Here is a 13,578-nt window from a genome sequence, read left to right on the forward strand (position 1 = left end):
TCATGGTTGCGGAATTTGAGAGAGTATCTCCGATAGGAGTGGCACAAGAAGAAGAAGAAGATAAACAATGGATCTACCTGTTTTATAAAATTAAACCTTTGTTTATACAGGGTGTTCCATTGGGAAACTGAAATACTTGAATGGTGAATAGAGGCCACTGAGGCGGTTCTAGATATACCATATTTATTGCCTTACCGATTTTTATTACCGAGCTACAGGGTGTTTTATCGATTTTGCCCATTTATTTCTGGACCCATAACTTTAGAACCACGCTGTATATTTTTTTGATATTTGGAACATATCTGTCATATCTGTCATGGAACATATCTGATGCTCTTTTTGCCAATGTTTCAATACTTTGCACCACTATTCATCGTCTTCAATTATCTTATATCCATATGCAGTAAATGATGAGACTTTAGATATTATAGTGAATAACTTCCAAGCATATGTTTATTTCTTTTGTATATACGTTAATGCGCATATCAAATAATTATAAATTTAACTGCAACCAAAAAATACATTTATTTCACAATCTGTAAACTACGAATAATATAGATAAAACTCTTTATCAAGTTCATGCCCAAGGTTTATATAGTTTGTAGAAATGACAGAGGTAAGTACTAATTAGTTAATTGCTCTTGGTACAAAACTGGATCAGTTTTTTCTGTTTTTAGACTATCTGTCATGACCATTATCATAGCTATTTGCATTTTTTAACAACAGCTTGTTACCTATGTGAAACTAGCCTTAATCGCAAAATATTTTTGCACCACCAAAAGTTTTGCTCATTTTAATAGTTGATTTTCTCGTGAACGGATTAAGGGATTCCGCTTAATTTGCAATCTGGTCGACAAAGAACTCTTATAGGTGTTGAGATATGTTATATCATCATCATCATCATTCCTCAACTTCTTGCATCCACTATTGGATATAGGTCTCCTCCATATTCTTCCATTGTTTTCTATCTTGTGCTTTCTGTATCCAATTTCCCACTGTTTTACTTAAGTCATCCATCCATCTTTTTGGAGGTCTACCTCGGTGTATTCTATCTTCTCTATGTCTTCATTCTATGAAAGTGAAAATTTGGATTGTGCAATTTTTTCTATGACATCTGTCACTTTGGTTCTCTCTCTCACTATCCACTTACCTCTCTCACTCTTCATTTTTCTTTGGGTTATTCTCAATTTATTTCCAGAATGTTTAGTCAAAGTTATGGTTTCGGAACTAGTTGCAGTATGCACTAGTTGTAAAGTTGTAAACTGTTCTCTTCAAGCAAATCGATAGCTTTTCTTTTAGAGTATGTTGAATCTTGCCAAATACTGACCATCCCTAGCCTATACGATGCTGGATCTCACAAGTTTGATTGTCTTTTCCTATTCAAATTTCACACCATAAATAGCTATAGCTAAAAACCTGATGTACTTCGTGCCCACCAACTCTCGTAACATCACTTGGAAGTAAATTGGTCATGTATTTTGTTTTTGAAAGTTTATGTTTACACCTACTTGTTCTATTGCCTGTTTTAGTTCTGCCAGATCTTCCATCATTTTGTGAGCTTCATTTAAACTATAATGACAATGTTATCTGCAAAGCGCAAGTGGCTCAGGTTCAGATATTCACCATCAATATTTATTCCCCCTTTTTAGCCCAATTCCGTTGATTTTCATCGACTTCATGAAACCTTTTGATACCGTGGAATTGCAAGCGATATTAAGAGCATTGGAACAAACCCGAATAGACTATAGATACACAAGTTTGATAAAACATAATACAGTAAGGTCTCGTTTTATGCGGCGGATACGTTCTACAGAAAAGCGCATATAAAAAAATCGCATTAAAAAAGACTTAATGTGAATTGAAAAAGTAGGGATACGTTCCGTACTTTTCTAAAATCACATAAAATGGTGGACGTTTGTCCACCAAAAATTGTATGTCTTTGATGTTTTTTTCTCCAATGGACCAAATAAAATCTTAAAAAAGAAATTAAAAACACAGACTTACGATATTGAGATTGAAAAGGCCTCTTATAATGGAACATAAAACTTTACTACACTTAATTAAATGTTTTAATCCAGAAATCGAAATGTGCTGTTTATTATAATGCAATTTGAAATCAGCAAAATTTAAACTCTTAATACTTAAACATTTAAATTTAATTTCAAAACAATTACAGGTTATACCTTTCAATGCGAAACTCAGATTAATGTAATAGTTACATGGTACATCATGTAACAAGTGGATTACCCGAATTGCAAACTCTCAGATTACTGACACCTGGATGTAAATAGTTAATATTAATAAATTATATGAGTTGGTAATAATAGAAATTTTTGGATCAAATACAAACCGCATAACTTCAAAATTGCATTAAAATACTCCGCATAAAAGAGACCTTACTATATACAACAACGCAACAGCATCAGCTAAACGCCATGACTTTATCAATATAGAATTGAGCGAGGAATTAGACAGGGCGACACCATCTTCCCCAACTATATAAGTATTGCAGCTCTGGAATGTGCGTTTACTTTATGTATCTTTTTATTTTGAAAGTTTTGCTAACTGTTTATTTTAATTATCAATATAGTACCTATTGTTTCAGTTAAGGCCTTGTTCAGATAGGGCGGTTTGCCAACGTTTGACGCCGCGGTTTACCTGAAAACCCCAACGGCCGCGGTTCGAGTTGCCAAGAAACAAATGGAATCGTACATATGCAACCGATCCGTCGTCAAACCGCGGCGGTTGTAAGTTTAATATGGGAGGAATGAGACCGCCAGTCAATCGCTCTCATATGTAAGATGCAAACTTCGGCTAACCGCGGCGTCAACCGCTGGCAAACCACCTACATGAAAACAAGCCCTTAAGCACATGTTAAAGAATAAATCCGTATATTTTCTTTGTTTTTAAACATATCAGGGAAATTTAAAAAACAAAATGTTCACAAAACATAAGACTATAATACGATTTTGATGTATACCACCCTTGTACCTTGTCCTCCATACAGGGTACCTCAAACTTAACATAAGAAACACATTTCTTTTCTTCCACTCGGTCTAAGTTCAAAAAAGAAGTTTGAGTAAATCTTTGCCCAACAGTGTAAATACCAAAGAAAAATATAAAATAAAAAAAATTATCGAAATCCGTTAATAGGTGCACGAGAAAGTCAACTTTTAAAATGAGTAACTTTTGGTGATGCAAGACTTTTGAGGTTAAGTTTATTACACCAGGGAAATAAGCAAAAAGAGACAATGTCTGGGACTGTGAAAAATACAGGTACATATCTGATTTTTTTAGTTAATATAGGCCTATATAAATAAAACCTATAGGTTTTCTGCAGATTTCGGCATCTTTTTTTAATTATTAACAATTTTTTTTATTATTTAATAAATTAACAATGCACCTAATCCTAAGACTAACCAGCATTTTACATTTAACAATGTCCTAGACACAGTGGCGTACTAAACATGGTTCCGCGGAACCAGGGCACGGTTCCCGCTCAAACACGCTTTTTATTTCTTTTTTTCTAATTTGATGGGAACGTGTTGAACTACACAAGTACAAACTAGGAAATTTAACTGCTAAATAAATTTTTATTTTTGTGTAGGTACCTACTTATAAATAAAAACGAAGAATACCGATTTATTAAAAAAAATTTAAAACAACATTTATTAATAAACAAGGTTCTGTACTCGTTTTACCTGCTACCAAAGCCCTGGTTTCAACAGTTGTAAAGAATAACCACCTGTACCTACTAACCCAAACACTTTTGTTTATATCAGCACGATCCATGAATAGTGTAAACTACAAAGTTGTAAAAATTGACATATTCAATGCAAGTTTTATATGGAGTGTTATAAAAATAATCCCAAGACAATAAACTCAACGTTCGATGCTCCTTTTGTTAGTATTTATAGCACCCTCGTTCTTCAGCATTTAGTTTTCGGTTATTAATAAGAATTTAAATTAAATTCTTATCATAGACAAAAGTGAGTATTGTCCTTTTCATGAGCATTTTTCAGTGCGTAACAAATGATAGGAAAAAGGGTAAGTCCGTGATAATACACATTTTTATGACATTTATTCATGTGTGACATGATTTATTCATTATGTTTATATCAGCACGATCCATGAATAGTGTAAACTACAAAGTTGTAAAAATGGACATATTCAATGCAAGTTTTATATGGAGTGTTATAAAAATAATCCCAAGACAATAAACTCAACGTTCGATGCTCCTTTTGTTAGTATTTATAGCACCATCGTTCTTCAGCATTTAGTTTTCGGTTATTAATAAGAATTTAAATTAAATTCTTATCATAGACAAAAGTGAGTATTGTCCTTTTCGTGAGCATTTTTCAGTGCGTAACAAATGATAGGAAAAAGGGTAAGTCCGTGATAATACACATTTTTATGACATTTATTCTAACATGACATTTTAGTTAAATCTGACAGTCACATTTTATTTTCAATTTGGAATAAAAACAAATCAAATGTGTTTCTTGCATTTATAAAATGGTATTTTCTTTGATTTGTATAGTCTTATTAATTATACAGATTATATTTGTAATATTATTATCTAATTAAAAAAAATTATTTTTTTATTATGGCGCCATCTATCGACAACTAGAATAATCACCGAACTAGAATAATTGCCAAAGTAATCACCGACGTGCCTTTTTCTGTCATATACAATTTAATTCGTTAGAAAGAAATCGAAAAAATGTGACGCACTGAAAGATGATCATGAGAAAAAGAATACAACTGAACTAACAGGTACGTATCAGAACTTTCGCCCTTCCTATGTGGAAGCAGTCAGTAAGTTGAATCAGTACAGTTTGAAAAATCTAAAAGCTAAGACCGTGATCTAAGACTCTTGAGTTTTTATAAATATACACTAAGCAACAAAATTAACGCACCACCCTAAAAATGGGACATTTTTGATGTCTCGAATTTCCTAAACCTCCTAAATCGTATACCGGGTGTACCAATCATAGTGTGTTTTTTTTCTATAAGTTCGGAACAACCTGTGAAATATTCTTCTTCTTCTTGCAGTACCGTCTCCTATCGGAGGTTGCTACAATCACAGCAATAATAACTTTGTTGGCTGCAGCCCTGAACAATTGTATTCAACTGCACCCGTACCACTCCCTTAAATTTTGCAACCAGGAAATTCTCATACGTCCCACATTTTTCTTTACCGAGAGTTTTCCTTGGATTACGAGTTATTAGTCTTAGCAGGAAGTACTTTTCCCCTCTCATTATGTGGCCTACATATTCCAGTATTCTCGTTTGTATGGTTTGTATGGAATATTCTAGCATTTACAAAATGTTGAAATTAAAACTCAGTTGTAGTCTTACTTACTTACTTACTTTACTCCTCTTGATTCCATTTGGAACATAGGGCCTCTACAGTCCCCCTCCATTCATCTCTGTTTCTGGCCAGGGCTTTCACTTCTTTCCATGTTAACCCATTGTCTTCTAGCTCTCTGGTAATATTTCTTTTCCATGATGTCATTGGTCTGTCTTGTTTTCTTTTTCCAGTTGGTTGGTAATCCAGGGCTTGTTTGGTTATATCATCTTCATTTTTCCTTAATGTGTGTCCAATAAACTTCCATTTGCGTCTGTTTATCGTTTTGGCTATCGGCTCTTGATTAGTTTTTCTCCAAAGTTCCTTGTTACTTATCCGATTTGGCCAATATATTTGCAATATTCGTCTAAGGCATCTATTTACAAATGTTTGAACCTTTTGTATAATCTTTTTCTCTATTTTCCAAGTTTCTGCTGCATATAGCAAAATACTCTTTACATTTGTATTAAATATCCTGATTTTGGTTTTGGTTGTTAATCTATTGGACTCCCATGTTTTCTTCAGCATATAGAACGCATTTTGGGCTTTAGTTATCCTTCCATTAATTTCCTCTTCTATTCCACCGCTAGCGTCAATTATGCTTCCCAGATAGCAAAACTTCTGTACATTTTCTACTTCTTCTCCTTCAATGAATATACCCATTTCTCTTTCCGTATTTATCTTCATAAGTTTGGTTTTTCTTGTGTTAATCTCTAGTCCTATTTTTCTTACTTCTTTTGTCACCTTTTCTGTTTTCTTCTGCATATGTTGTCTTTTTTCGGACACCAGACATATATCATCTGCAAAGTCTAGATCTTCAAGCTGACCGAAAGCATTCCATCTAATTCCTGTTTTATTTTTCGTTGCCTTCTTCATGACCCAGTCAATTAAGATCAGAAATATGGTTGGAGATAGAATACACCCCTGTCTGACTCCACTGTCTATGTTGATTGGTTCTGTGAGTTTCCCATTGTGCATGATTTGTGCGGTATAGTTTTCATAGAACATTTTGATAATTCTTATATATTTTAATGGAATTCCATATCTCTTTATTATTTCCCACATTTTTTCTCTGTTAATCCGGTCAAAGGCTTGTCTAAAGTCAATGAAATTTATATAGATTTTGCTCTGCCATTCTATTGTTTGTTCTACAATGTTTCTTAATGTGTTAATATGATCTGTGCATGCTTTATTACTTCTGAAGCCCGCTTGGTTTGGTCTTAACAACTGGTCTATAGTTTCTTTCATTCTTTCTAGTATCATCCTTCTCATGACTTTACTCACTGTAGAAAGTAGTGTTATTGCTCTCCAATTGTTGCAATTCGTTTGATCTCCCTTCTTGGGTATCTTTACAATTATACCTTTTTTCCAATCATCAGGTATTCTCTCCTCCTGCCATATTCTGTTTATTAGTACATGCAGGATTTCTTCCGATGTTTCTCTATCTGCTTTCAGTAGTTCTGTGGTAATGTTATCTATTCCAGCTGCTTTCCCTCTTTTCAGCTGTTGTATTGCTTTACTTACTTCTTTTTTTGTGAATTCCGATTCGGTGAAGTTTAGTTCTTCCTTTATTTCTTCATTTTCCATTTCGTGTTCTATTGTTCTGTTGGCATATACTTCTCTAAAATGTTCGATCCATCTCTCAACTATTTCCTTTTCATTCTTCAATATTTTCCCGTTCTTGTCTTTTACATGCTCAACGTTCATTTTTCCGCGCGAGCTTAGTTTTTTCGTCGTTTTATATAGAGTTCCCATGTCGTTGTTTTTTGCTGCTGTTTCTGCTTTTATTAACAGTTCTTCGTTATATTGTCTTTTGTCGTTTCTCGCACTTTTTTAACTTCTTTATCTTTCTCTCTATATTCTCTCTTCATTTGTTCCCTATCTCTTAGATCATTTTTTAGCATTTTACATTTAAGTAGTTTCCTTTCGTTTATTTTTTCCCACGTGCTTCTCGATAGCCATGGTTTATTACTTCTTTTTTGTATTCCTATCGTTTCTTTTGCTGCTTGTGTATATACATACTTGCATTTATCCCACAGCTCTTCTATCGTGGCATTTTCTGTGTTGTAAGTTTTATTATATAATTCTCTTAACTTGGTCTTATATTCTTCAGTACTTTCATTTCCGTCTTTGAGCCAGTGAACGTTATAACTTTCTCGTTGTTCCATTGGCGTTTTCTTACTTCTGGCTAGTTTGAGTTTGATTTTGGCTCTAATCAACATGTGGTCGGACCCTATGTCTGCCCCTCTCATTGCTCTAACATCTAAGAGTGAGTGCCTCCATGTCTTATCTATGGTTATGTGGTCAATCTGATTGTGTGTTTGTCCATCAGGGGATGTCCATGTTACTTTATGTATGCGTTTGTGTTGAAATATACTTCCACCTATGACTAAACTATTTTGGGTGCAGAAATCTATAAACATGTTACCATTCTCATTAATTTGTCCCAATCCTTCTTTCCCCATTACAGTTTCTCTTCCACTATTATTCGTTCCTATTTTGGCATTCATATCTCCGATTATCATCACAATATCTTTTTTATATTTATTTTGTATTTTATCGTATGCCATCTGTAGCTGTTGGTAAAACTCATCTTTTATGTCCTGTTCCTTTTCATTTGTTGGTACATATACATTAACAATTATTAGATTTTTATATCTCGCTTTGAATTTAGCCATTATTATTCTATCCGAGATGGCTTCCCATTCTATTAGGGCATTTGTTGCTTCTTTTGAAATCATGAATGCAACACCACTCTCGTGTCGGTCTTTTTCGCCACTTTTTCCCGAGTATATAACCGTTTTGGCGTGTTCAATTCTTGTTTTTCCACATCCCTTCCATCTAATTTCAGATAATCTTAATATACTAATGTTATTTTTATCCATTTCTTTTGCCACTTGATGTGTTTTACTTGTTTCAAACATTGTTCGGACATTCCAACATCCTATGTACGTTGTTTTTCTCAAATCCATTTCCGTGGCCATTTTCGTCATCGCGTTATCCGTCCTATTTCCGAGGCTTGTAGAGGTTTCTTTAGCAATAATATTTTTTATGTGGTGAGGTTGCTAACCTCACGCACAACCCTCCTCCTTTCTCATCCTGGGCTTGGGACCAGGCAATGGTGGAGTTGTAGTCTTAGGCTTTCTTAATATTTTATTTTTTGATTAATTCGCCTATGTTCTCTTATATAAGAGATATGTTATTTTATATTACAAATGAGGTTTGCTACTTGGTCTTTAACAATATCATTCCAAATCTCGAGAGCTACTGTTTCTACAGGTTCTAGGAGGTAGCAAGAGCTGTCGTAGTCTTCTACCAATTGTGTCCCACAAATGTTCGATTGGGTTAAGATCTGGACTATACGGTGGCCAATTCAAAATCCGACGGTTTACCTGTTTGCATTAGCAAAAAGTGTTACCAATATAAGGAGCCGATAACATGGTAGTTAAGTTCTTCGCTTTGTAAGGTTACTGCTTGAACCCATTGCGGGTCAAATTCTTTGTAGTGCGTTCCATTTCCACCAAACAACAAACAAAATTCCAGACATAAATAATAAATCTACTAATTTTTACAACAAACCAGACACTCTTTGACTGTTAACAATTTGTTATTTATCAAATTGTTAATTTATCATAGGTAGCCTACTTTAGGCTTATTTATTAAACTAACCAGAAAATAAGGATTTGTTGACGAAAAACATGGCTAGTTGTTAAAATACCTAACTTTTTTATTTTTCAATATAAGCGAATGAATCAAAAATTTTTTTAAGAAAACCTGGATCCCGCGTACCAAAAAAAAGTTGACTAATAACAGGCTGAAAATTTGTTAATAGCTTAATGGTGTCTATTCGGACAAACTTTGATGCATGGGAACACTGGAACAGGGTAAGTTTTAATTGTGGAACAGGTTAAACATTTGGAACGTGAGACTACGAAAACGTTCCATGTAGTTTGTCGGACAGAACTTCCAATTGATTTGTTACCATTTCATTAAACTCTCATGAAAAAATCAGACTGGCGTTTATCACCAACTGGGCATTTTAATGAGTGGAACACGAAGGACATGTCAAATGACAGGAATCATGTTGGTTAGTAATAGCAGTCTGAGTTTTGCATGAGAGCTTAATGAAAGGGTAACAAATCAATTGGATTTTCTGTCCGACAAAATACATGGAACGTTTTCGTAATCTGACGTTCCAAATTTTTAAATTGTTCCACAATTAAAACTTCCCCTGTTCCAGTGTTCCCGTACATCAAAGTTTGTCCGACTAGACACCGTTAAGCTACTAACAAATTTTCAGCTTGCTATTAATCAACTTTTTTTTAGTACGCGGGATCCAGGTCTATATATTTGGGTTTTAATTTTAGTATTTTAGAAATGCTAGAATTCTCCACAGGGTGTTGCGAGCTTTGAGAAAAAAACACCATTTTGATTGGCACACCCGGTATACACTGATTTACCTGTCTAGCAACAATATTATTACACCGATATTGCTAAAGAATAACGTTATAACATATCAAAAAATCACGGACAAGGTCCATATTAAATCGGACAAGGTTAGGAAATACGAGACACCAAAAATGTCCCCTTTTTAAGTTGGTACGTTAATTTTGCTGCTTAGTGTCTGATGATTTATATTTAATGTTTATTAAAAACTTTTGATATACAATGTGCGTTTTTATTAGGCGGGGGGCCCGCATCCCAATTGGAACCAGGGTCCGCGGATCTATCAGTACGCTACTGCCTAAATATTCCCAACGGTTCACCTTAGAATCTAATAATTATTGTTGCAGACTTTACTGTTGTGGCTAGATTCACTGCCTGAATTTAAACTGACACTGACGGTTATATATTTATCACTAGTCCAAAAGCGTAGTCCAAAAGGTTTGGTGTGTTTGGGCCTGCGGAGGAGCTCTTGATTATCTAAAAGTTCCAACACTTCCCTGTTTGTATGGTTGCGGAGTCGTTTTTCGTGATCCTTGACAATCTTCTTTATTTCTTCTTTGATTGTTGCTATACGAAGTTCCCGATGTAGGTCTTTGTTGCGGATATACTATGGAGCGTTGACTATGTATTTGGTTTTGGACACTTGGAAGGCAAGCATAGTTTCTCTCACTAAAACAGCCCCATAACTGTAAATCATAGGATCATACCGGTTGGAACACCTACACCTGTTTGTAAACTAATACTTTGTTTTTTATTGTAGGTAAGTTGTGAGCAATATAACTTCTTGTATTTCAGTTTTAGTTCTTCAGTTTTCGTTCTGATACGTTCCTGCCACTTTAATTTGCTATTCAAATGTAGCCCTAGGTATTTAACTGTTTTCTTGTACGAAACTATTTTATTGTTTATTCTAACTGGGCGATTATTTATTTTTTTGTAAGTGAAATCGATATGGACAGATTTTCCTTCATTAATTTTTATGTGCCATTTCGTTGCGTCAGAATAACAAGGTTCTATCCTCAATTTTTGTCTAAACTGAGATTTTTTGAAGTTATACTTCTTTAGGCGCGATTTCATTGAGGGTGAAATTTTATTAATTTGCGCGCATGCGCACACAGGCAGTATGGAGTTCGTTACTAAATGTTTTAATTTATGTATTTATCAGTCCAGAAAAGGTGTGGAAAGAATATATTAGTGTTTTTAAATATATGTTTCTACAAACGTGTTAAAAATGCAATTTATAGCACTCCATAGGAGCGTTAAAAATGCTACTTTAAAGCACCGGTACTTTAAAAATTTTAAGGCACTGCAGTTAAAAGTGAATTGTCAAATTGTGAAACGTCAAAATATTTATATTTCATTTATTAACATTAATAGATATTAATAATGGTCCAAGAGCTGTGAGACATTTTTGAGTAGGTATTTTAGGCAACCTGAAAATTTTTCAGGTGACTCTTCCATGATAACCTAATACAAAAATGCCGGTCTGGCTGGAGGGTAGCGGTTATTTTCCCCAAAAATCCCCCCCAAAGTTAAACAAAAGGGTAAAAATTGTTATTACAAAAAACATCATTGACGTGACTTTAAAGTAAATTTAAATATTCAAATATAAAGAAAATAAACAGGCCAGGCGATTTAAGGGCGATTTTAACTCTGCAAGATACTTGCATGGGCGCCCCAGGATTATTTTCAGGGGATGCATCTGAACTTCATAAGATTTCATCTGAATCTGTACATACTATTAACGAGTATAAAATATACAACTATACATGCATAGCTATGTACATTCCTTCCGGACAGGGAAGTGCAATTGTTATTTTGACGGGGTATTTTTAAATATTAAAAATAAATATTCTAAAAAAGACAGGTTTTTTTGTTGGAATTTTCCAACTGCCAGGTGATTAAACAAATTACGCGTGCATATAAATGAAAAGCGCTATAGGTAAGCAGCAGTGTGAGAAAGATCGTATATCGATAGCTGTTTGCGTCCTCTGTTGTAGCTAGAAAAATCACGTGACCTTTAGATATCCATGTTGTTCTTTCTCGAAACGTTAGAGTAATTATTATATATTATAGTTTTCTAATTTTTCTTAATTAAAGGAGAAAAAAATACGTACTATACAATATATTTTGCAAATATGATAGAAAAAAGCCAAATTTATTATTATAAATATATAGGTAGAAAAGTATAAAATTATAAACTAAATTAATTATGTTTCCGAATCTTGTACTTCTTCTTCAAAATAAACATCTGAACTTAAATCTTCATTCTCTTCTTCTTCGTCAGACTCCCCTCGAGACTAAGATTCCTCTTCTACATGATCTGTAAATAGTTGTAATATGTATGTAGAATTATCTAAAAATTAATTAGTCATTAATTAGTTGAGTTGCTACGTATTCTCCGTCCATTTATACGGAGTAGAAGCCTGGACAATCATGGGTGCATCTGAAGAAAGACTTACCATTGTTGAGATGTGGAGTTATCGAATAATGTTAAATATATCATGGACACACGTAACAAACACGGAAACATTAAGAAAGATGAGAAAGGCAAAAGAAATACTCAACACTATGAAGGAAAGAAACATGACCTACTTTGGTCATATACTAAGAAATAAAAAACGTGATGTGATTGGTTATATAAGGAAAAGTATTGAGCATTGTATGTAAGCATGTGTTGAGTATTTCTTTTGCCTTTTTCATCTTTCTTGATGTTTCCTTGTTTGTTAAGTGTTGTGTCCATGATATTTTTTACATTATTCGATAACACCACATCTCAACAATGGCAAGTCTTTCTTCAGATGCGTCCGTGATTGTCCAGGCTTCGACTCCGTAAAAGAGGACAGAGAATACTATTTACAGAGGAGAATACTATTTACCGTAAAAGAGGACAACTATTTAGAGATCATGTAGAAGAGGAATCTGAGTCTCGAGGGGAGTCTGACGAAAAAGAAGAGAATGAACATTGAAGCTCAGATGAGGAGTTTGAAGAAGAAGTACAAGATTCGGACACAGAATTAATTTAGTTTAAAAGTTTTATACTTTTTACCTATATATTTATAATAATAAACTTGTCTTTTTCTATCATATTTGCAAAATCTATTGTATAGTACGTATTATTTTCCTTTTATTAAGAAAAATTACTTAAAAAACTATAATATATATAATAATTATTCTAACGTTTCGAGGCACAACAACATGGATATCGCCAGGTCACGTGATTTTCTCGAGTGAAGGGACTCGCTCAGCTACAACAGAGGACGCAAACAGCTATGGGTATACGCTCTTTCTCACACTGCTGCTTACCTATAGCGGTTTCATTTATATGCACAAGTAATTTGTTTGATCACATGGCAATTGGATAATTTCACCAAAAAACCTGTCTTTTTTAAAATATTTATTTTTAAAATTAAAAAATACCCTGTCAAAATAACAATTGCACCTCCCTGTCCGGAATGAATGTACATAGCTATGCATGTCTAGTTGTATATTTTATACTCGTTAATAGTATGTACAGATTTAGATGACATCTTCTGAAGTTCAGATGCACCCCCCGAAAGTAATCCTGGGGCGCCCATGCAAGTATCTTGCAGAGTTAAAATCGCCCTCAAATCGCCTGGTCTGTTTATTTTCTTTATATTTGAATATTTAAATTTACTATTAAGTCATATCAATGATATTTTTTGTAATAACAATTTTTACCCTTTTTTTTAATTTGGGGGGGATTTTTGGGGAAAATAACCGCTACCCTCCAGCCAGACCGGCATTTTTGTATTAGGCTATCA

At 33.9% G+C, this 13,578-nt stretch overlaps 1 protein-coding gene across 1 annotated transcript in view; it reads left to right on the plus strand.

Moving 5' to 3' along the window:
• Positions 1 to 457: 457 nt before the first annotated feature.
• The window catches only part of LOC114331350 (arylalkylamine N-acetyltransferase 1), a 33,111-nt gene continuing 19,990 nt past the window's right edge, over positions 458 to 13,578 (plus strand). Inside the window, exon 1 of the mRNA XM_028280894.2 lies at positions 458 to 616. Coding sequence (XP_028136695.1) covers positions 608 to 616 — 9 coding nt within the window. The 5' untranslated portion in view covers positions 458 to 607. The remainder of the gene's footprint in view (positions 617 to 13,578) is intronic.

This window comes from Diabrotica virgifera, chromosome 1 (assembly GCF_917563875.1).
Source record: "Diabrotica virgifera virgifera chromosome 1, PGI_DIABVI_V3a".
In the NCBI taxonomy this organism is placed as follows: domain Eukaryota; kingdom Metazoa; phylum Arthropoda; class Insecta; order Coleoptera; family Chrysomelidae; genus Diabrotica; species Diabrotica virgifera.